The 23984-nt window shown below is 41.2% G+C and overlaps 1 protein-coding gene across 2 annotated transcripts in view; it reads left to right on the forward strand.

Moving 5' to 3' along the window:
* The window catches only part of APBB1IP (amyloid beta precursor protein binding family B member 1 interacting protein), a 232280-nt gene that overhangs the window by 187252 nt on the left and 21044 nt on the right, over positions 1-23984 (forward strand). For both annotated transcript variants that reach the window (XM_063607304.1, XM_055092506.2), the window contains exons 10-12: positions 10934-11020; positions 13584-13727; positions 19092-19202. In XM_063607304.1, coding sequence (XP_063463374.1) covers positions 10934-11020; positions 13584-13727; positions 19092-19202 — 342 coding nt within the window. The remainder of the gene's footprint in view (positions 1-10933; positions 11021-13583; positions 13728-19091; positions 19203-23984) is intronic.

A 23984-nucleotide genomic window follows, 5' to 3' on the forward strand; every position in this document is an offset into this window, starting at 1 on the left:
ATATATTGATATGCTGAAAAGTCTTTTATTATTCTCTGTCCCATACTCCTCTTCAACTAATTATGTTTATAAATTGATGGGTGAGCTTTTCTTTTCTGTCACCATAGGACACTTAAGGGTTAAAAAATCACAGTTGAACAAAACAACATGGAAACCTTTTTTTATTATAAATGTTTATATTAATTAAATATAAAAAGCAAAAATGGGAGGCCAGGCACAGTGGCTCACACCTGTAATCCCAGTACTTTGGATCACCTGAGGTCAGGAGTTCAAGACTAGCCTGGCCAACATGACGAAACCCTGTCTCTACTAATAATACAAAAAAAAATTAGGTGGGCATGGTAGCACACACCTGTAATCACAGCTACTCGGGAGGCTGAGGCAGGAGAATCGCTTGAACCCGGGAGGTGGAGGTTGCAGTGAGCCAACATCGCGCCATTGCACTCCAGCCTGGGTGACAAGAGTGAAATGAAACTCCATCTCCAAAAAAAAAAACAAACAAACAAACAAAAAAAACCAAGAAAAAAAAAAAATGGGGAGGGGACATCTCTTAATGTTAGAAATAGATTAGATGGAGCCGTTTTCCCCCTGGTTAATTCCAGGATCAAAGAATGAATTTCCGTATCAATTACATTCCAGTTTTTCATTTTTACAGATGTTGAGTACTTTCTACATTGAGAAACCTTGTTCACATAAATAAGTAGATGGGAACAGAAGAATGTCATTCAATTCTTTGAACTCCTTCCAAGGTACTAGCCAAAAGCCACAGGAGGATCAATGATGGTTCTTTTCATCCATTAGCTGACCAGATAATTAGGTACCTTCTACTATGTTGAAAGCAAAGAATTAGAATCCGCATGACTTCCAAAAGGATTTGTGATGAGTCTTCTTCTTTCTCTGCACTGGTGTTTCAAGTTGTCCTTTTGTTTAGGGCCTTTGAGCCTTACTCTGGGGCAGTAAGATTCTGTGTGGGTGCAGGTGCGATTTTCCTTTGTAACATGCGAAAAGGCAATTGTGAAAGGGGCCGTCCATTCTCAGGCAGGTCCGCTTTAGAAAATGGTACACTTCAAGACTGAGGATGTGACAATTTGCACAGCATGCTCTTGGAGGGGCTTCATGTAATTATAGGACATGGAGGGGCGGGGGGACACAGTTGAAAGACCCTTGGCCAAGGCCAGCCACAGTGGCTCACATCTGTAATCTCAGCATTTTGGGAGGCCAAGGTGGGAGGATCACTTGAGGCTAGGAGTTCAACACCAGCCTGGAAACACAGGAGACCTCATCTCTTTAAAAAAAAATAAAATATAAATAAATTTCTTAAAAAAAGGAAGACCCTGGCCTTGAATGGTGGCTCACTGTGAGTGGCTCAGGCTTCCCCATGGTTAACTGTCCTCTGCTTTACAAAGCCATTGTGCCTATTATGAAATAATAATTTATGTCATCATTTCTCATCTTCAACAGTCAATAGGCCCTAGGTGGATGCCAGCGCTCAGAACACAGTGCCCCTAAACTATGGCACCGTGGCATGCTGAGTACTTTAAACCGAAGGAGATTAGAAGGACCTTCTAAGAAGCCAGACGATCTCTGTGACCTTCTCCCACCCTCCTTTCTCCTTCCCGCATTTATCCCCTGAAGCAGGTTATAGAAACTCAACTTCTTCTCCCCAAAGCAAGCCACGAAACCTAGAAAGATCACTCTCTGACCTCCTCCCTTTGCCCCTGGAAGGTCCTCCTGTGGCAAGCGTCCTGCCCCATACCCGGGGGGTAAAAAGTGTCACACAGAGACACAGAAACAAACCAAAATAAACAGGCCTCGCTGAGCTCCCCCAGTTTATTGCCATTAGATCATGTTTCTCCGTAATTACCCACTTCTTTCATCAGATTGATGATGGAAAAAAAACAACAACAACAAATTATGACAAAATATTTAAAGAGGGTTATTCTGAGCCAGTATGAGTGATTGAGCTCCGATTACACAGTCTCAGGAGGTCCTGAAAAAGTATGCCCCTGGCAGTTGGCTTGCAGTTTGGTTTTATACATTTCAGGGAGACAGGAATTGCAGATAAAATCATAAATCAATATGTGGAAGGCATGCATTGGTTCCCAAAAAGGCAGGGCATCTCAAAGCAGAGACTTACATGTCATAGGTGGATTTTAGGGATTCTTGAGTTAGCAATTGGTTGAAAGAACTGAGCTTTGTCTAAAGACTTGAAGTCAACAGAAAGGAATGCCTAAATGAAGATAAGGAGGTCTGCTGTCTCTTATGTGATACTATAACAGAATCAGGTTGGAAAGTAAGCTACACTCTACAGGGTTAATTAAAAACCTGTTTCACAAGATTTTGTGGTTTATAGGGTATGACTCCCCTGGCCCTTAGGAAGGAATTTGGGCAAGATTGCATATAATCTATGCATTTCTTTCTTTTTCTTTCTCTTTCTTTCTTTTTTTTTTTTTTAAAAAAAAAAAAAAGGAATCCTGGCAAGAGAAAAAAAAGTCAGGCACAGTGGCTCACACCTGTAATCCCAGCACTTTGGGAGGTAGGAGGATCACTTGAGCCCAGGAGTTTGAGACCAGACTGGGCAACATGTGAGACCTCATCTCTATAAAAAAATTAAAAATTAGCTGGGCGGGGTGACACATCCCTGTAGTCCCAGCCACTCAAGATGCTAAGGTGGGAGGATCACTTGAGCCTAGAAGGTCGAGGCTGCAGTGGGCCGTGATCATGCCATTGCACTCCAGCCTGGGTGACAGAGTGAGATCTGTCTAAAAAAGAAAAAAAGAAAGCTCAGAGTTCAGTCTTCTACTTAGCATAAAAATACATAATTTGCTTCTTTGGGTCTTGATTTCTGAAGGCTCCAATGTCACGTAAAACTTTGGTTAGATGAATTTGTGTTGCTTTTCTCTTGTTTCTCTCTTGTTCTAGGGGTATCAGCCATGACCTCTGCAATGGGTGAGGAAAAGGTAAGACTTTTTCTCCCCTACAGAGACTCTCTTGCACAGGGGATGTGGTCTCTTTTGGGAAAGTGGGCCGGGGCAGTAGAACAGTATTATCCTCATAAAGGCAGCTTTAGTTTAGAAGCCTACTGTACAAAAATCAGTGACATTTCCTGTGTAGGGGAGAAAGAGCTGTTTTCTAACCCATTGCTAGGTTTATGGCTGAGGTCGCTATTGCAAAAGACAGATTAACAACAACATAAAAAGCACAGAAATTTATTTAATGTAAGTAACACAGGAGCTTTCAGAAATGAAGATCTGAAGAAACAGGAAGAAGTGGGTATTTTTGTGGACAGTCATGCAGAAGTGTGATTGTAGGACAAAACTGTATGATCTAATGGAAATAAACTGAGGGAAACTTGGCAAGGCCTGTTCCAATTCTTCTCTGGGTCCCTGTGTCTTCAGAGACAGGGACATTCCTTTCCTCTGGGTATAGGGTGGGCGCCTGTCTCACAAGGATCCTGTGACTTACTTTAGAGAAAGGTCAGAGGATTCTTTTAAGACCTGCTTCAGAGAAGGACAGGAAAAGGTGAGAGGGACCTTCCTGCTTCTGCTGTTTTCTCAAATGACAAGGTGCCATAGTTTGGGATAGCGTGTCCTAAACCGTGTCACCTGAAACCAAAATAGAGATCTGAGAATTGAGGACTGAGTGTGAACATGGAAAATCATTCTGGTATTAACGTAAGCCATTCTTATTGCTAGAAGCCCTAAGAATCTCTTTTTCAGAAAAGGAATTGGTAAAGTCAGTTCATGTAAGGCACAACCTTACATAAGGTAAAGTCAGTTCACGTAAGGCGCAACCTTACATGAGGTAAAGTAAGTTCATGTAAGATTGTGCCTCAAGTAATTTCCTCAAATAAGTTCCTTACTATGCTACTTTTTATTTATTCTAATAACTTTCTTTTGCTAACTTAAAAATAATATCTGGCCAGGCATGGTGGCTCACGCCTGTAATCCCAGCACTTTGGGAGGCCGAGGCAGGCAGATCACGAAGTCAGGAGATCAAGACCATCCTGGCCAACATGGTGAAACCCTGTCTCTACTAAAAATACGAAAACAAGTCGTGCATGGCGGCGTGTGCCTGTAGTCCCAGCTACTCGGGAGGCTGAGGCAGGAGAATCGCTTGAACCCGGGAGGCGGAAGTTGCGGTGAGCCGAGATCACACCATTGCACTCCAGCCTGGGCAACAGAGTGAGACTCTGTCTCAAAATAATAATAATAATAATATCAATTTATCATAAAAGGAAAAGTTGGAAAATTCAGAAAAATATAAGGAAGGAAATCTAAATCACCCATAATCTCACTCTTTAACAATAATCACTATTGATATTTTAGGCAATTTTATTCCACAGATTATTCTGTTTCTTAACTGAAATTTGATGATGATTATACTTTACTGGTGGCTGCATGAGTGAGGAGCAGAGACAGAAACACAACTTCTTTGCCCAGGTGTAGAAGTGTCTCAGCCACAGCCTGGCAGCTATTGTGGGAGAAAAGTATTAATACCTTGTGGCATCATTCTTCCATTCCCTTCCAGCCTCCCTCAGCCCACCAAGGGCAGTCTCTGACCATCCAGGACCAGGTGTGGTTAGAAGGAAAGTTATACAGTAATCACCTTTATGGTCTCCAGCATGTGCTAATGTTTTAAAGGAAGGTCTACCCATGACTTCGGTGCCCTGGATCCTCTCACCAGCCAGTGTGGGCGTGTGTGATTAGTCAGTGTATTGATGCATGAAAGGCAACCTTAGAGGCCAGGCATGGTGGCTTACACCTGTAATCCCAACACTTTGGGAGGCAGAGCAGGAGGATCACTTGAAATCTGGAATTCAAGACCAGCCTGGAAAACATAGTGAGATCCCAGTTTCTGCAAAAATCAAACAATTAGCTGGGTGTGATGGCATGCACTTGTGGTCCCAGCTACTCAAGAGGCTGAGGTGGGAGGATCATTTGAGCTCAGGAGTTCAAGGCTGCAGTGAGCTATGATCCACTGCACTCCAGCCTGGGCAACAGAGCAATACCTCGTCTCAAAAAAAAAAAAAAAAAGAAAAAAATACTATCTCAGAATCCCACTGGTTTGCAGAAACAGACATTTCCTCTCTCCAGGGTCTGCAGGCTCCCTGTCCTTAGCTCCAGAGTATGACTTAGACTTAGATTTAGGTAGGTCCATGTCTTTTTTTTTTTTTTTTTTTTTTTTGAGATGGAGTTTTGCTCCTGTGGCCCAGGCTGGAGTGCAATGGCACGATCTCGGCTCACTGCAACCTCTGCCTCCCGGGTTCAAGCGATTCTGCTGCCTCAGCCTCCCAAGTAGCTGAGATTACAGGCATGTGCCACCAGGCCCGGCTAATTTTGTATATTTAGTAGAGATGGGGTTTCACCATCTTGGCCAGGCTGGTCTCGAACTCCTGACCTCAGGTGATCCAACAGCCTTGGCCTCTCAAAATGCTGGGATTACAAACATGAGCCGCTGAGCCTGGCCCCACGCCTCTCTTATTGTCCCTGGATAGCACAGAACTCTGACATATTCTTCCCACGGTCAACTGGAAGAGTACAGGCAAATGACAGAAACACACTCTGCACCTCAAGCTCTCTGCTTAGAATCCATGCATCGTCCCATCTGCCACATTCTTTTGGTCAAAGCAAGTCACATGGCCAAACCCAATGTAAGTGAAGCAAGGAAATAAGCTTCATCCATTCTGGGGGAAGTTACTGCCCAGTCACCTGACAGCGAGCAGAGAACTGGGAGCGTTGGTCTGATCTTCACTCAGTGAACTGCATTAACCCCATAGCTCTAGCCTGACTGGCTGCTCACTAGTGCTCCAAAGACACCTCTGTGCCTTTGTGCATGCTCGTTCTCCTCCCTGGAAATCTATTCTTATTCTTTTTTTCCCTACCAGAACATTGAACAGCTTTCAAGGCCTCGTTCAAACTTTGACCCCCTCTGTAAAGTTTTTCTTGACCATCTCAGTCCATAGTAATTTCTTCCTTCCTGAAAATCTCTAGACTGTGGCTCATTTTGAATTTTTGTAGTCTCTTATATCTTCCCCATTGATAGATATAGAGTCATCTGTCCATCTCACTATGATCGATCTGTATTTATCTTCTCCGTGTGATAGCAACCTTCTTAAGAATAGGGATTTGAGGCCAGGCATGGTGGCTCATGCCTGTAATCCCAGCACTTTGGGAGGCCAAGGCAGGTGAATCACTTGAACTCAGGAGTTTCAAACCAGCCTGGGCAACATAGCAAGACCCCAACTCTACAAAAAATTTAAAAATTAGCTGACCATGGTGGCATGTGCCTGTAGCCCCAGCTACTTGCAAGGCTGAGGTGGGAGAATTGCTTGAACCTGGGAGGCGGAGGTTGCAGTGAACCATGATCACGCCACTGCACTCCAGCATAGGTGACAGAGTGAGATATGTCCCTCCCCAAAGAAAGAACAGGGATGTTTTACATGTATAAAGGGTACTCACAAATATTTCTTCATGAACTGATAACTGTTTGCTTGATTTACTCTTTATTCCAAGAAGATGTTTAAAAAGTATTTGCTGTTTCTTTCCTATCCAGCTGTCCCCAAATGTTGCACTCCCAGAAGCTGTGAGAAAAGAGAGCAAGCTATGACCAAGAGTCTCATTTCCCATTTTAAAGTTCCTTTATTATTCGACTCAGGTTTACCCAGTTTCCATTTGCAGGATATAATGACTAAACGTTGAGTTCTGCTCACTACTTCTACAGAACAGCCCACATTGAGTGGGCGCCCACACCGCAGGTGGAAGTTCCGATCCGAAAGCAATCAGTCTTATTATTCTAAGAATTATTCTTATTCTAAGGACTGCCCTCCTCCAGCACAGATTTGCTTTGTGTTTTTTGCTATTTCATTAAAAGAAAAAACAAAAACAGTGTAGCATGGTCACTTAGAAGGATATTCTGAAGCTGAAAAAGTCAGAAGTATGTCAGAGAAAGTTCTCAGAGAAAGGTACAGCTATACATCCTGCCTCTTTAGGGCACCCTGGTGAAATGTGGCCCTTCACAGTTTAGACAGGTTCTTCCCTGCAGAGAGTGACAGATGCTCTGTCTTTCCCAGATAAGGATGATGACAAACACTTGCTCTGGAGTATTTTTTTTTTTCTTTTAATTTTTCCTTTTTCCTGAGATGGAGTCTTGCTTTGTCACCCAAGCTGGAGTGCGGTGGGATGATCTCAGCTCACTGTAACCTCCACTTCCCAGTCTCAAGTGATTCTTCTGCCTCAGCCTCCGTAGTAGCTGGGATTACAGGCGCCCACCACCAAACCCAATTAATTTTTGTATTTTTAGTAGAGACAGGGTTTTGCCATGTTAGCCAGGCTGGTCTCGAACTGCTGACCTCAGGTGATTCACCCACCTTGGCCACCCAAAGTACTGGGATTACAGGCGTGAGCCACCGCACCCGGGTTTGGAGTCTTCATTATGCTCTCTGTTCATGCTTCCAGTTCATCATACGTGATTCAAATATCTGGCCTTCCTAAGCCAAGGTTTGCTTTCTAGCAGCACCCTGAAATCACTCTTGTATGAATGGGCGAACTCATATTGGGTCACATCTTTTGTTATTGTGGAAAAATATATGTAACATAGGACTTATCATCTTAACCATTTTTAAGTGTACCCTTCTGTGGTATTAAGTATATTCACATTGCTGTGCTAGATTCTCCCCTATGGTACTTAAAGCTTTTTTTTCTTTTTCTTTTTTTTTTTTTTTTTTTGAGACGAGGCCCCCACTGTGTGACCCAGGCTGGACTCAAACACCTGGGCTCAAGTGATCTTCCTGCCTCAGCCTCTGGAGTAGCTGGGACTACAGGTGCATGCCATTATGCCCGGCTCTGTACTTAAGAGTATTTTAATGCTGAGAAAAATTATTTAATAACTTGGCCAGGTATGGTGGCTCACGCATGTAATCGCAGCACTTTGGGAGGCCGAGGCGGGCAGATCACAAGGTCAGGAGATCGAGACCATCCTGGCCAACATGGTGAAACCCCGTCTCTACTAAAAATACAAAAATTAGCTGAGCGTGGTAGTGCGTGCCTGTAATCCCAGCTACTCGGGAGGCTGAGGCAGGAGAATTGCTTGAATCCAGGATTTGGAGGTTGCGGTGAGCCGAGATCGCGCCACTGCACTCCACCCTGGTGACAGAGCAAGACTCCGTCTCAAAAAGAAAAAAAATTATTTAATAACTCAACGTTCTGCCACTAATCGGCCTTGGGAAAATCACTTAATCCTCTGTGTCCTCATCTGTAAAGTAGCAATAGCAATGGTACCTATGTTACGGGGTTCTTGTGAAGATGAAATAAAATCGTATCTGTAAAGCCTTAGCATAGGTTTCCAGCAGGTAGAATATGTTACCTAATATGGCTAGTCGTGGTCTTCAAGCAAAACATTTAAGATTTAAATAGTTTTCTGAATTCTATATTGTAATTGCACTAATTCACAATGTAACATCCTTTCAAATAACAAATAAAAGTTTAAAAGTCTTGGAAAAACATATTAAAAGAAACTTCTTTTCAATAAGAATTACCAAAAGAATTGTACTTGGCCAGGCGTGGTGGTTTATGCCTGTAATCCTAGCACTTTGGGAGGCTGAGGGGGGCAGTTTGAGACCAGCCTGGCCAACATAGCAAAACCCCATTTCTACTAAAAATACAAAAAGTTAGCTGGGCATGGTGGTGCACACCTGTAATCCCAGCTACTTGGGAGGATGAGGAAGGAGAATCCCTTGAACCCAGGAGGCAGAGGTTTCAGTGAGCCAAGATTGCACCACAGCACTCCAGCCTGGGTGACAGAGCAAGATGCTGTCTCAAAAAAACAAAAAAAATTGTGCTTGACTTATTTCCTCTATTTAAGTTAGCAGCCAGGCGCGGTGGCTCATGCCTGTAATCCCAGCACTTTGGGAGTCCGAGGCAGGCGGATCACGAGGTCAGGAGATCGAGACCATCCTGGCTAACATGGTGAAACCCCATCTCTACTAAAAATACAAAAAATTAGCCGGGCGCGATGGCGGGCGCCTGTAGTCCCAGCTACTCGGGAGGCTGAGGCAGGAGAATGGCATGAACCTGAGAGGCGGAGCTTGCAGTGAACCGAGATGGCGCCACTGGACTCCAGCCTGGGTGACAGAGCGAGACCCCGTCTCAAAAAAAAAAAAAAAGTTAGCAAATCACCTTTTTTATGCATTGTATTTCAAGGAGATATTTTAAACTTCTACATTTTATTTGTCTGCAGTTTTTTTCCTTTCTGTCCAGTACACTTGATTCTCAAACTTCAGCATGACCAGGCATGGTGCACATGCCTATAGTCCCAGCTATTTAGAAGGCTGAGCAGGGGAGATTGCTTGAGCCCAGGAGTTCAAGGCTGCAGTGAGCTATGATCATGTGACTGCACTCCAGCTTGGGTAACAGAGCAAGACCTTGTCTCTAAAGAAAAGCCAACGATAAGAAAAACCCAAACTTCAGTGTGCATAAAAATCATCTGGAAAGCATATTGGAATGCAGATTTCCAGGCCTCATCCCAGAGATTCCGGTGTAGCCCAGGAACATGCATTGTATCAAGTTTCAAGGTGGTCTGAGGATTATACTTGGAGAAACACTCCTATGGTGTAAATAAACACTTGTGCCTAGATTCAGTAGGGTCCTTAATTTAGTCACAGTGCTTCTGAGATACATTTTCTGCCTTTAATACATTTGTTACGTATTATTTTGTAAAACTGCATGTTTTTACATAAAATCCTCAGCACTCTATGACAGTGGTCACTCATTATATTCATGGTGCATATGGATACCTCAGCTGCACTTATTGTGTAAAATTAGTCCTTGAGTGCTCGTGATTTTTTGGAAACTCACACACTTTATTTTTGGCCATCCTGTTGATATTCAGTATTAACAAAGTATGATCCAGAAATTAATACAAACCATGCTTAGAGACCATGAGTCCACTTGTGAGTTCTTTTATTTCTTTATTTTTTTATTTTATTTTATTTTTTGAAACAAGGTCTCACTCTGTTGCCCAGGCTGGAGTGCAGTGGAGTGATCATAGCTTAATGCAGCCTCAAACTCCTGGGCTCAAGCAGTCCTCTAGCCTCAGCCTCTCAAGTAGATGAGACTACAAGCATGCATGCCGCCATGCCTAGCTAATTTTTTCATTATTATTTTTAGTAGAGACAGGGTCCTACTATGTTGCCCAGGCTGGTCTCAGACTCCAGGGTTCAAACAATCCTCCTGCCTCAGCCTCCCAAAGTGGTGGGATTATGGGCATGAGCCACACCCAGACTGTGAGTGCTTAGATCATAGTCCTCCCTGTCTTTGTTTAGGCTGGTTTTCTTTCCAGAAATGCCCTTTCTGCTTCTTTCTGTCCTTGGAAGTTGCTAAATAGTAAACCTTGTGTTGTGATTGACCCAGGCAGTTCTTTTAAAAAATAAAAGAGGCCGCTAACATTTGCAAACATCTACATTTCTGGATTCTCTTGATAAGCCAGAATCCTGCCAGCCTACAAGGCCTTGAGCTCCCATGTGGCATCTGCCTGCCAGAGCAGTTCCCCTCTTGAGCATAGGACATGAGCTTGACCTTCACTCCAGCCTCCAGCTCTTGCCAGTGCCTTGGGGACTTCCAGCTTCCAGCATTTAACATGCATGGTCCATGCATGGACTTCAACAATTAAATGATGTATTTTTCGCTACTGTTTTCTATCTTCTGTTTTTTCATTGATTGTGTACACTATGGGAGGATGAAGAGGTTTCACTCCTGCCTTGGCAATGTGGTATCAGCATTTGGGAAGGCTCTGATGGTTGACTGATATCATATGCTCTGGTTCCCTGTTTGTTTCACACACTTAACATCTTCTTTCCAGCAAGACTGTGAGTTCCTTGCAGAGTCTAGTATGGTAATGAACACTTACTGATCTGATCTTTTAACATTTTATTTAGAATTTCTACTTGGATAACAGAGGAAAAAAAGAAAGCAAGGAAACTAATGAGAAAATGAATGCTAAGAACAAGGAATCCTTACTTGAGGTAAGGTTAATTTTGCAGAGTGGAAGAAACGAGAAGGATGTTTGCTCTATTTTTAAGTCATTTGCTTCCGAGAACAATGGAAAAATCTAAAGACATACACTGAAATTTTAAGTTGGGGTGTTAAAATCAAATTATTTCTAAATTATAGCTATTTAGATAATTCAACTGCTTTTCTTTTTTTGAGTCATTTGTTACAACATGTGGCTTTAGATAAGTGAAGCTGGATTTGTAATTCTTGACTTTTAAAAACTTCTAGCATTCCAAGTTTCCATTACTTAAGTGCTCCACGGAAGTCAGACATAAAGATTTCCAAATCTTTTTTAAAAGGGACCTCTAAGATGCTCTCTCAACATTTTAGACGTGGTAGGAAGCGTGAGATTTGGAGTCAGGGACCCGTTACAGGAGGCGGCTCTGCCTAGCACTCTTCATGTGCTCATGGGACAGTCCCCGCCCCCCCGAGAACCTGACAGATTCCGAATTGTATTGAATTATCACAGAGATTCAGGGAGATGGGGAAAGCACTGTGTTGATTACCATACAGATGTCTATGATGACCACTACTGGGGCGTGTTCCAGAAGTTCATTTGACAATTGATTTTTTGGAAACCTCTAATGAGTTTTCACATAGTATCTATGTTAAAAATCAAGGCTCTGAGCCTCGCATGGGGGCACACACCTGTAATCCCAGCTACTCAGGAAGCTGAGGTGGGAGGATCACTTGAGTCCAGGAGCTCAAGGCCAGCCTGGGCAACAAAGCAAGATCCAGTCTCAAAAAAAAAAAAAAAAAAAATCGAGGATCTGTTCGCAGCACATAACGCAGTTGAAATGAGTGCCAGATCTCAAATCACAAATGGTCATGCTAGAACTGCCCAGGTTGTATTTCCCTGAGACAATCCATGGACCTTTTCCTGAGTTAGTAAATTTCCTGAGTTAGTAAATTTCCTGAGTTAGTAAATTTTGGACCTCCCTTGAAAAATCAGAAGACCTGGTGATGCTCTCGGCATCCGGTTCCCACCTGGAGCCAATTGGCTGATGCTGGAGCCAATTAGCTCATGCTGAAGAGCGCCCTCTCTCGTTCATTAAGGTTCCGCCCAGGCCTTGCGCATGTCTGTTCCCTGCCTGCTTTTCACAGCCCGGTGCCAAATAAAGCAGCTACCAGAACTAGCTGCCACCCCCCAGATGCTGAGCTCAGGTGTTGCAGGTTCTGGTTCCTGGGAGCATGAGCACAGTGAGCATTTCCCAGGGAGGCCCAACAGGATAGTCCTTGTTCCAGGAATTCAGCGATGTTTTACAGCTGGATGTAAAAGAAAATTCAAAGCATGCTATGCTATGAACAATCGTTATCCTGCTGTCTAATTGGGGTCAAAACTCTGAATTTAAGAGATTATTAACAGGATGACTAATACTAGCCAAATTTGGGGAGAAATTGGGGAGTGTAAACAGAAATATTTTCCAGCTCTACTACATAAAAATGTACTTGGAGTATGCAAAATCCAGTTATTTTGCATTTATGGAACTAAATGAGAGGATGTTGAGAGTTATAAAAAGAAAGCAAAAAATAAGTTTGACTATTTGAATTGTAAAATAGAATAATATATAATTTTATTCTATTGATTTTTAAAACAAAATTTATTAAGAATTCTATAATTCTATGCAAGTTTTGAGATTTAAAAATCTACAACTAGAAGATGTGCTTTATTATTCTTTTCCGATACTGATGTATTTATAACTGCCTTCTTCCTTCTTTGAAAAGAAAACTATCCCAATAATAAAATATTAACTTATTTATTTTTATTCTTTTTATTTTTACTTTTTGTGGGTACATAGTATGTATATATTTATAGGGTACATGATATATTTTGATATGGGCATGCAATGTGACATAGTCGCATCAGGCAGAATTGGGTATCCATCCTCTCAAGCATTTATCTTTTGTATTACAAACAATCCAATTACACTCTTTTAGTTATTTTTAAATGTACGATTAAGTTATTATTGACTATAGTCACCCTGCTTTGCTTTCAAATAGTAGGTCTTATTCATCCTTTCTATTTTTTTGTACCCATTAACTATCCTCCCCAATTTTATGTGTAGAATTATATATAATAATTGTTCTATTTACCAGCAATGAAATAGTAACTTTTTTACTTATCAGGAAAGTAATAATTATTCTGTCTTCCATTTTATAATAACATTAATTGCTTTTATTAAATGCTTACTTTTACAATATGCCGAGACTGTACTCACAACCTACCTTATGAAGTTGGGCTATTATTATTCCATTTTAACAAGTAAGTGGACTGAGGTTTAATGGCCCATGGTCACAGAGTTAAGTGGTGAAGAGGCCTTGAGGTGTAACTCAGGAGCCAGGATTCTTGATCGATGTGTTATTCTTCCTCTCTTCTGGCAAATAGCATATTATATAAACATATGCATTCGATCAGAGTTGTATATAAAATTGACTTTTAGTTTAAAAGCTAATTTGCAAGTCTGTTTAAATGTGAATAAAAATGAGTGCTTTATCTTTCGTGTGTGTCTTACGTCGTCGGAATCTCAATTTCAGGAAAGTTTCTGTGGAACATCTATCATTGTACCAGAACTGGAAGGAGCTCTTTATTTGAAAGAAGATGGAAAGAAATCCTGGAAAAGGCGCTATTTTCTTTTACGGGCTTCTGGAATTTATTATGTACCCAAAGGAAAGACTAAGGTCAGAAAAAAAAAAAAAGCACTTAGGAATATTAGCAATAAAGCATTTCATGAGAATGAAACTAAAGAAATCCTTAGTTGGCAAGTTAAATACATTCTCTGTTGCTGCAGATTCCATAATCCTGCAACATGTATACAAATAGGACAGTATTACTGAAATCTTTTTGAGTTTTCCCGTAGCTCTCTTGAAGGTAAAAGTATTTTATCTATTTTAAAGTCAGGTTTCAAAAATGATGGCAAAAGCACTTTTCTAGAGATTATTTTGTTACTTTACCCGTCTATTTCCAAGGACTTTTTACCCCTGTTTTTCTATAGTCATTATAGTTAAATTTCTTTTATCTGGAATCATAGAGGTATTGGAAGTCTTGATAAGATTTTCTTTTTTTTTTTTTTCTTTTGAGATAGTCTCACTCTAATCCACAGTCTGGGGTTCAGTGGCATGATCTTGACTAACTGCAACCTCCACCTGCCAGGCTCAAGCCATCCTCCCACCTCAACCCACCCCCCACCCCCCGCCAAGTAGCTAGGACTACAGGTGCATGCCACCATGCCCAGCTGATGTTTCATATTTTTTGTAGAGACGGGGTTTCACCATGTTGCTTAGGCTGGTCTTGAACTCCTGAGCTCAAGCAATCTGCCCACCTCACTCAGCCTTCCAAAGTGCTGGGATTACAGGCATGAGTCACCACACCCAGCTCTTGACTAGATTTTCCTTGAGATTTTAGCCCTTAGACTCTGAATATTTTTAAATCGTTCTCTGAGGTGTACTCTGAATTTCCCTTCCTAATTTAACAGGGTATTTTAGACAACATTTAACTTTTACTTGGTGATTTAGGATTATTGCCTCAAATTTATAAGTATGTAATAAATTATTCCTTGAAATGTAATTTTAACTCTTATTCTGACCATCAGCTCTCTCTAAGACCTTTCTTAGAGGGTTAGGACCTTTCCGTCTTTTGTTCACCATTAATACATGTCTAATCTGTATCTTGGGTACGCAGAAGCATTTTGCCTTCCCTTCCAAATGCAGGGCACCACCAATGGTATATTCATGCATTGCAATGCATGAATTTACCTCTGATAAAACTTAACCCACACTTCCAAGCCGATGAAGTTATGGTGAACATCCAGGTCCGCTACCTCCAGTAAGGAGACTCTTGTCTCTATCGGAAGACAGGAGGAGCATTATGGCTAACTCTTGGTCCAGGACAGCTACTGTTCTCCTTAGCCTCTTCCACTCTTTTCCTGCCCTTAGATCTGATGCTTTCCCATCTCTGCCATCTCATTCCAGTCCCACACTGGGCACCTCACAACTGACCCACAAATAATTTGTTTTTGAAATGTTTATGTCTTAGGCATTTGAATATAAACGGTGCATATAAATAAACATATAACAAACAATATACTCTGTGATGAGAATTAAAAGTGTTTACATTTGGCTGGGTGTGGTGGTTCATGCCTGTAGTCCCAGCACTTTGGGAGGCTGAGGCAAGGTGAATCACTTGAGACCAGGAGTTCTAGACCAGCCTGGCCAACATGGTGAAACGCTACCTCTACTAAAAATACAAAAATTAGCTGCGTGTGGTGGTGCACACTTGTAATCCCAGCTACTGGGGGGGGGAGGGGTGAGGCACGGGAATCACTTGAACTTGGGAGGTGGAGGTTGCAGTGGCGTGAGATCATGCCGCTGCACTCCAGCCTGGGTGAAAGAGCAAGACTATGTCTCAAAAAAAAAAAAAAAAAAGTGTTTACAGTAGAGTTGGACAAGAATACCTTCTCTCACTGTTACCATTAACACGGGGTTGAGGAACTAACTAGTATATTAAAGAAAAGAATAATAAGTATAACCAATAGAAAAGAAGAGGCAAAGACTGATTTTTCACAGTGTTGTCTATCCAGCAGTATGAGACACTCAACTGAAAAACTGTTAGAACCAAATAAATGTATTAACTAAGAAAGTTTTTCTTTACACAAACAATATATATAATGCAAACCATAATGCAAAAGAATCCATGCAGACTAGAAACAGAAAATGCAAAATACCTAACAACAAACTTAGCAAGAAATGTTCCAGATTCATATGGCATAAAATATACAATTTATTAAAAGAAATGAAGTAGAACTGAATCAATAGAAAGGTACCATGTTGCAGGCCAGGTGCGGTGGCTCATGCCTGTAATCCCAGCACTTTGGGAGGCCGAGGCAGGCGAATCACGAGGTCAGGAGTTTGAGACCAGCCTGTCCAACATGGTGAAACCCCGTCCCTACTAAAAATGCAAAAATTAGCCAGGCGTGGTGGCGGGCGCCTGTAATCCCGGCTACTCGGGAGGCTGAGGCAGAAGAATTGCTTGAACCCAGGAGGCGGAGGTTGCAGTGAGCCAAGATCATGCCACTGCACTCCAGCCTGGGGCGACAAAGTGAGATTCCATCTCAAAAAAAAAAAAAAAAAGTAGAAGAAAAAGAAAAGAAAGGTACCATGTTGCTAAAAGAAAAGTTATTAATTCTTCCCAGTTTTCTATAAATTTAATATAATTTTAATAAAAGTATCAGTAGGATTTTATTTACTTGAAATTCACAGACTGATTTCATGGAAAAAAGACACTGTTCCAAAATAGACCTTCCCAAAATTGTGAAGAACATCAAGGTAGATCTCCTGCTGTGCCAAAACATTAGATAAAAACAGCACAGCTAGAGACAAACAGGTCGACAGGCAGCCGTCTAATATCAGAGAAGTTAAAGTTAGAATTTATATCACAGCAGTGGGGAAAGAATGTGGTATTCAACAAATAGAACTGAAATAACTGTATATCCATTTAGAAATATAATTTCCTACCTCATTCCATGTACCAAACTAAATTCTTGATTGATTAAAATATCTTTAGAGAAAAATAGTATAAAATCCTAGAAGAAAACAGAGGCTGGCTGGGTGCGGTGGCTCATGCCTCTAATTCCAGCACTCTGGGAGGCCCAGGTGGGAGGATAGCTTGAGCCCCAGAGTTCAAGACCAGCCTGAGAAACATAGGGAGACCCTGTCTGTACAAAAGGAATAAAAAAATTAGTGGGGATTGTGGCACATGCCTGTAGTCCCAGCTACTTGGGAGGCTGATCGGGGAGGATCATTTGAGCCCGGGAGGTCAAGACTTCAGTGAGCCATGTTCGTGCCACTGCACTCCAGCTGAAGTGACAGAATGAGATCCTGAAGAAAAAAAAAAAGAAGGAAAGAAAGAAAGAGAGAGAGAGAAGGAAGGAAGAAAGGAAGAAAGGAAGAAAGGGAGGAAGGGAGGGAAGGAAGGAAGGAAGAAAGGGTGAAGAAAAAGAAAATATAGGTTAATGTTTTTATAATTTTGAGCTGGAGAAAGGTTTCCTAAGCAAGAATAAAAACTCAAAATTATAACGGAAAAAATGGCCAGATTTGACCTGATAAAGTTATTTTTAATACCTTATGGCCAAAGATAACAAACAAGAAGTGAAAGACTGACTACAGTGAGAGAGTACATTTGCAACATGTATAAACAAGTATGAATATCCATAAAATATAAAGACTTCAAGAAATCAATAAGAAAAAGATAAACATACAGAAAAATGGCAAAGCTTTTAAAGGGAAAATTTACAGAAAAAGAAGTACCGGTAACCACCGCATAACTAAAAGTTGCTCCGTCTCACTACTAATCAGGGAAATGAAAATTAAGCATGAGATTGATAAAATAAACAATATAGATAATATCCAAATTTTGGTGGGAGTGGGTAAGAAAAAGGGACACTCACGCCTGGGAGCTTGGAATAGAAACTCATACGGCCAAACTGGGGGACAACTTAGCAAAATCTATGTACATGTAACAGGGAGTAAAAATCCTTTCAAATGGCAACTCCATGCTTGACGAATCTATCTCACAGAAATATAAGCTCACATGCACAGTATTTTTTGTAATAGCTAAATATTGAAATAACTTCTAATCATCTGTAGTAGAATAGTTAAATAAATCGTTACACCTGTACAGTAGAATTCTCTGCAGCCATAAAATGAATGTCATATATTAATTCATGTCTTGATGTAGAAAGACTCCTAGATGCAATGTTAAGAAAAAGAAGGCGAGGGGCGGTGGCTCACTCCTCTAATCCCAACAGTTTGGAAGGCCAAGGAAGGCGGATCACTCGAGCTCAGGAATTCAAGACCAGCCTGGGCAACGTCATGAAATAGAACAGAATAGAATACTACCAAACTATTATCTATGGTACCTTTGGAGAAAAGAACAAAATAAGAAAAAGGGGTGCTGAAGGAAGATGTGCATTTTATTATTTATATATTTTTTTAAATTGTGACTAATATGCATTCGTTTGTAACTTAAAAATGTAAACTTTGAACATCCAGAAGAAAATATCTTGTAAGAAAAGAATACAAGCATATGTAAAGAAATAATTGTGCACTAAGGTGTAAATAGTTCTGCCATCCATTCTTTATCCACTAACTAGTAAAGAAATATAGAAGGCGAAAGAAAAAAATGGAACATATTTGTAATTGAAGTGTAACCAAATATGTAGATTACAAGCTGCAGTCTTCACAGTGCCTGTTATCCGTGGAGGAGAGGTCTCTGTTTCCATGGCAACACTGCCTGCAGTAAAGAGAACTTGTGAAAGAAATCCTTTTTCTCAGGAGGAAGTGCATGAAGTGTGTGCTAATTTACTGAGCATAAGTTTATCTCTCATTGTTCGTCATGAGGGGGACTTTTTTTTTTTTAAATGCTCAATCACAAAATCCATCACGGACTTAGAATGGCAAAAGTCAAAATGAAATTTCTGGCTAAGCGGTCACCTTGTCTTGACTGCATCAATAATGACATCTCAAGGACAGTCCATCCTGACTCTGGGAGTCCCCAGACAGGCATTAGAACAGCAGTATAATCTTTCACTTCGTTTCTGGGTCAGTGGCACCGATTTTCATGGCTGCAGTCTTTTTAAAAAATTAATTTTATTTTTTGATTGACAATAATTGTACATGTGCATAACGTACATAGTGATGTTTTGATACATATAATGTATGGTGATCAGATCAAGGTAATTAGCACATCCATCATCTCAAACATTTATCATTTCTTTGTGTTGGGAACATTCAATATCTTTCATATTGGGAAAGATTTATGTATAGATCTTACTAAATTGTCCCCCAGTTTGGCCATATCAGTTTCCATTCCAACCTTTCAGACTTGCCTTTGAGAAAACCTATACATGGCAGATGTTTATATAAATTACCTAAAAGTCAATATTTTCTTTACTAAAATATAATCCTTAGTTGTGCTATGAAGGACAACTCTGGAAAATTGTTAACTGTCATCTCAGTTGAAGTTTTATTTTTTTCCCTGTCTTTCAGACATCTCGAGATCTGGCGTGTTTTATACAGTTTGAAAATGTCAACATTTACTATGGGACTCAGCATAAAATGAAATATAAAGCGCCCACTGACTATTGCTTTGTTTTAAAGGTATGTTATAAGAAGTCATTCATTTAGATTTATAAGCAATTTGAGTTAATTTTTTTTCAAGGAAGAAAATGTTAAATTATAGTTAGCCATATGTGTAACAATAAGAAATTGTTTAACCAAAATAGGAATGAGGGAAACATTTCTATCAATTTGGGACATTTTCCCCAAAGCCTCCTATCTGAACCTAAAACTTTAAGGTAACTCTGTCTGGGGATTTCTTCACTTCTGAAAATGAAAGTTCCACATTTTAAACAAATTAATTTATAATGTTATCGATAAGACTAAAAAAAGTTTTCAGTTCTTATTGGGCTCATTCCACCATAAGAAGATTTTAGAAATTAGAAACTTGCAAGATTTCCTAGACAACTTATAGAAAATAGCCAAAAAAAAGTTGTTTTAATTACTGGGTCATGAAACTTCAGGTGTATATTGTCAAAAGGAAATATGTATTATCAAATGTTAGATATGGTTTACATTTTTTTGAGACAGAGTCTCACTATGTCGCCCAGGGTGGAGTGCAATGGTTCAGTCATAGCCCACTGCAGCCTCAGCCTCCCAGGCTTAAGCAATCCTCCTGCCTTAGCCTCTCAAGTATCTGGGACTAGAGGTGCGCACCACCACACCAGCTAATTTTTGTGTTTTTAGTTAAGACAGGGCTTTACCATATTACCCAGGCTGGTCTCAAACTCCTGGGCTCAGGCAATCCACCTACCTTGGCATCCCAAAGTGCTGGGGTTGCAGGCATCAGCCACCACTCCTGGCCGATTTACATTTTTTAAAATTAGAATCTCAGATCAGTCTGATCAGGAGATGGGTTATTACAACCACACATGTGATGCGTTACGGGTCTTTCTGTATGCCTGCAGAACTCTGGATTAAGGACTATGGTAAGTTTTTGTCTGTGTTTCTTTTTAGTCAAATGCAATAACCAGGTGAATTCAATCATATTTAGTAATTTTGACTCCCTGAACAATTACAATCACTTATTATAATCATCAAATAATAATTGGTTGAAATTCTTGGCTTTATCAAGGACTCAGGATATTCAGTGACTTTCATTCAGATGTCCTAGCCTTTTTTTTTTAATTCCTAAGCATCCACTTTTAATTATTTACAGATAATATTAATAATAAAAACCACTATACTAGCTCAGTCAGCCTGATACTCCCCCAGTGGTTCTCAACCAGGCATTTTGCCTCCAAGGGTCATTTGGCGAACCCTAAAAACATTTTTGATTGTCATAGCTTGGGGCATGGAGCAGGGACTACTGACATCTAGTAGGCCAGGTATGCTGCTAAATACCTTGCAGTGCACAAGAAAACCCCCACACCAAAGACTTCTCTGGCCCCCAATGTCAACAGTGCTGCTGTCAAGAAACCTGACCTAGACAGAAGAGCCCCAGAATAATGACTGTGAAAGCACTGAAGGCAGGGAGAAGGCTGGATCCATTCACTCACTCATTCATTTAGTCATTTAATATCTGTTGAATGACGGCCGGGCATGGTGGCTCACACCTGTAGTCCCAACACTGTGGGAGGCTGAGGCAGGCGGGTCACTTGAGGCCAAGGACTCTAGACCATACTGGCCAACATGGTGAAACCCTGTCTCTGCTAAAAATACAAACAGTAGCTGGGCGTGGTGGTGCACGCCTTTAGTCCCGCTACTCGGGGGGCTTGAGGCAGGAGAATCACTTGAACCCGGGAGGCGGAGGTTGCAGTGAGCCGAGATCGCACCACCGCACTCCAGCCTGGGCGACAGAGAGAGACTCTGTCTCAAAAAAAAAAATAAGAAAAGAAAAAGAAAAAAATGTGTTGAATGACAACTATTGTTGAGTGACAAGGATTATTATTATCATTATTATTTTCACTGCCGCATTCCTATCACCTGGAATAGTGGTGGGAATGCGGCAATTAAAAAAATACAACAATCCCTGTCCTCATGGAGTTTACATTCAATGTGAGGAAAATGGCAAAGAACAAAAAAATATGCAATGTGATGTCAAGTAGTAACAAGGAGCAATATGAGGTAGGGCTGGGGCCAGGGCTCCTTTGGATGGGGTGTTCACAGAGAGGCTCTCTAGGAAGTGACATTTGACAAAAGATGTGAATGAAGTGAGGGAGCAAGAATTATCTGCAGTACGAGCCCTCCAGGAATAAGAACAGGAATTGGAAAGCCCTGAGGTGAGGGAGGTCTGTTTGTTCAGAACAAAGAGAGATGGGGAGCATGCCCTGCCTGCTTCTGCTCCTCGCCCCTCCTTGTCTGTTCCTGATATAGGAAAAATAAGAATAATGGCAAGCACTTATATGGCATTTTCTTTGTAGATGTGGTATGTGTGCAGAGAGACTCCCCAGCCAGGAAGTGGCCAAGTCAGAATAAGAACTCAGGCAGTGCGGCTCAGAGGCCGTTCTCTCAGACAGTTTCTCAGGCCCCCAGAGATCTGGACACAAAGCGTCGCCCGCTACCCTGTCCCTCCCACAATGCCACCTGCCCTTGAGTCACGTCTTCCCATGTTTGGAATCCTAAGACCCTGATAAATTACCAAAATGGAGCATTCCAACACACTTCATTGCCAAAGACTTGTCCACACTTCTTAAATCAGGAGAAGGTTTTGGAGAAAGTTTCTGAAACACTGGTCAGTAAACTGGCTGAATCAGTCACTGGAGACTCATTACAAATGCAGGTTCCCAGGCCCTAGGCCCACTAAATCAAAATAATGATGGAACCTAGGGTTAGGGTTAGGGTTTAAGGATGGAGCCTAGGAATCTTCATTTTTCCTAAGCATGGTCAAGTTTTCTACTGAGTGTTAGAACTCACTCTAACCATCAGTACTCATGGCTTAGCTGGTGATGAAATGGCCTTCAGAGTGGGCAGACAGGATGAAAGTCTAGCAGAAGGAAGCAGGAGCCAAACCCCAGGGCTGGGGTCCAGAAGCCAGAGCAGGGGTGTCTGTCAAGAAAAAGACAAGGTCTCTGACAAGAGGTTCCCAGCATGGGGATTTAGACACAGTGAACAGGGGAGGGACTCAGTTTCTCAAACTGACACATAAGTTTGGGACTAGGACCTACAATTGGCAAGACTTGAACTGTCTGACCTAGAACATGAGGTTATCCTGAGATTACACCAAGAATAGAAATTCTAAGTCCCAGAGTACTGAACCAGAATTTCTAAAACTTCCTGCTATCCAAGGTCTGGGTCTACAAGAGACAGTTGAGGATCTTCCCAAAGGAGAGAGGGGGCTCAGAGGTGGAGAAACCAGCAGGACTGATGGATCTGGGAGCAAGAGCCATGAGCAACCCTTGCAGAATGTGTATTTCCTTTTTTCTCAGGATGATGATCTGTTCTGTTCTAAAGCCAATTTCCTCATGTGCAATCACCCTGCTCATTTTGTTCTTAAGCATGCTTCTCAGTTCCCTCCCAAAATATTGAGAATTCTTATTAATTTGCTGAGTAAAAGGATAACTGTTGAGGTTTGGAGAACCTAATTTGTTTATGAACATTGTGGTCACTTATTTCCCTTTTTGTCTGCTGTTTTAAAAAAATAAAAACTCTTGCTATTCTTTATTAGGGTGAGCCAATTTCCAAAATGCAAAGAATGAGTGTGTAGATTGCAAGAGGGATTAAGGATACAGGGAGGCATGTTAACAGATTTAGGCCAGGTGTGGTGGCTCGTGCCTGTAATCCCAGCACTTTGGGAGGCCAAGGCGGATGGATCACCTGAGGTCAGAAGTTTGAGACCAGCCTGGCCAAAATGGTGAAACTCCATCTGTACTAAAAATACAAAAATTAGCTGGGCGTGGTGGCACGCACCTGTAATCCTAGCTACTCAGGAGGCTGAGGTACGAGAATTGCTTGAACCCCGGGAGGTGGAGGTTGCAGTGAGCCAAGATCACGCCACTGCACTCCAGCCTGGGCGACGGAGTGAGACTTTGTCTCAAAGAAAAAAAAAAAAGATTGCATGATTTCATGGCCTGATAAGTCCAGGCTAAAGTTTATTCTTCAATATGAGCTTGATGACTATGGCTGTTCATGAAAGGTCCTGTCAGAAAGATTGGCGTCTGAGTCCTGGCCCTGTCACCTAGTAACTGGGTCACTAATAAGATGCTAAGCCTCACTGCACATCTTCAAGAGATGAGAGCGTCCAGCCCTTCTTTTGAGAATTAAATATGATATGCCTACAAAATCATTAGTGCAATGTCTAGAAACATATCAGCACTTAGTAAGTGGTAGTTATTATTGCCCTCTGGTATTAAATAAATCTCTTTATTAACCAGTGGTTCTCAAACTTTAGTATGCATCAGAACCATTTAGATTGTTAAGACACATATTGCTAGGCCCCCAGGGTTTTTGATTTAGTAAGTCTGGGATTGGGCCCAGAAATTTGCTTTTACTTTTTGCCTTTGTATTTATTCATTTATTTTTTAATTAACCCATAGTAATTGTACATTATGACACACAATGTGATGTTTTGATATATGTAAACATTGTGTAATCATCAAATCATGGTAATTAGCACAAACGTTTATCATAAAATCCTCTCTTCTAGCTGTTTGAAATATACAATGCATTATTGTTAGCTATAGTCACCCTACCTTGCAGTAGAGTACCAGAACTTATTCTTCCTAACTATAACACTGTACTCATTGACAAGCCTCTCTCCCCATTCTCTCCAGTCTCTGGTAACCACTATTCTACTCTCAACTCCTATGAAATCATTTTCTTTTAGATTCCACATATGAGTGGAATCTAAATATTTTTGTATTTTCTTTACCTATTCATCCACTG

Source organism: Pan paniscus, chromosome 8 (genome assembly GCF_029289425.2).
Source record: "Pan paniscus chromosome 8, NHGRI_mPanPan1-v2.0_pri, whole genome shotgun sequence".
NCBI lineage: Eukaryota > Metazoa > Chordata > Mammalia > Primates > Hominidae > Pan > Pan paniscus.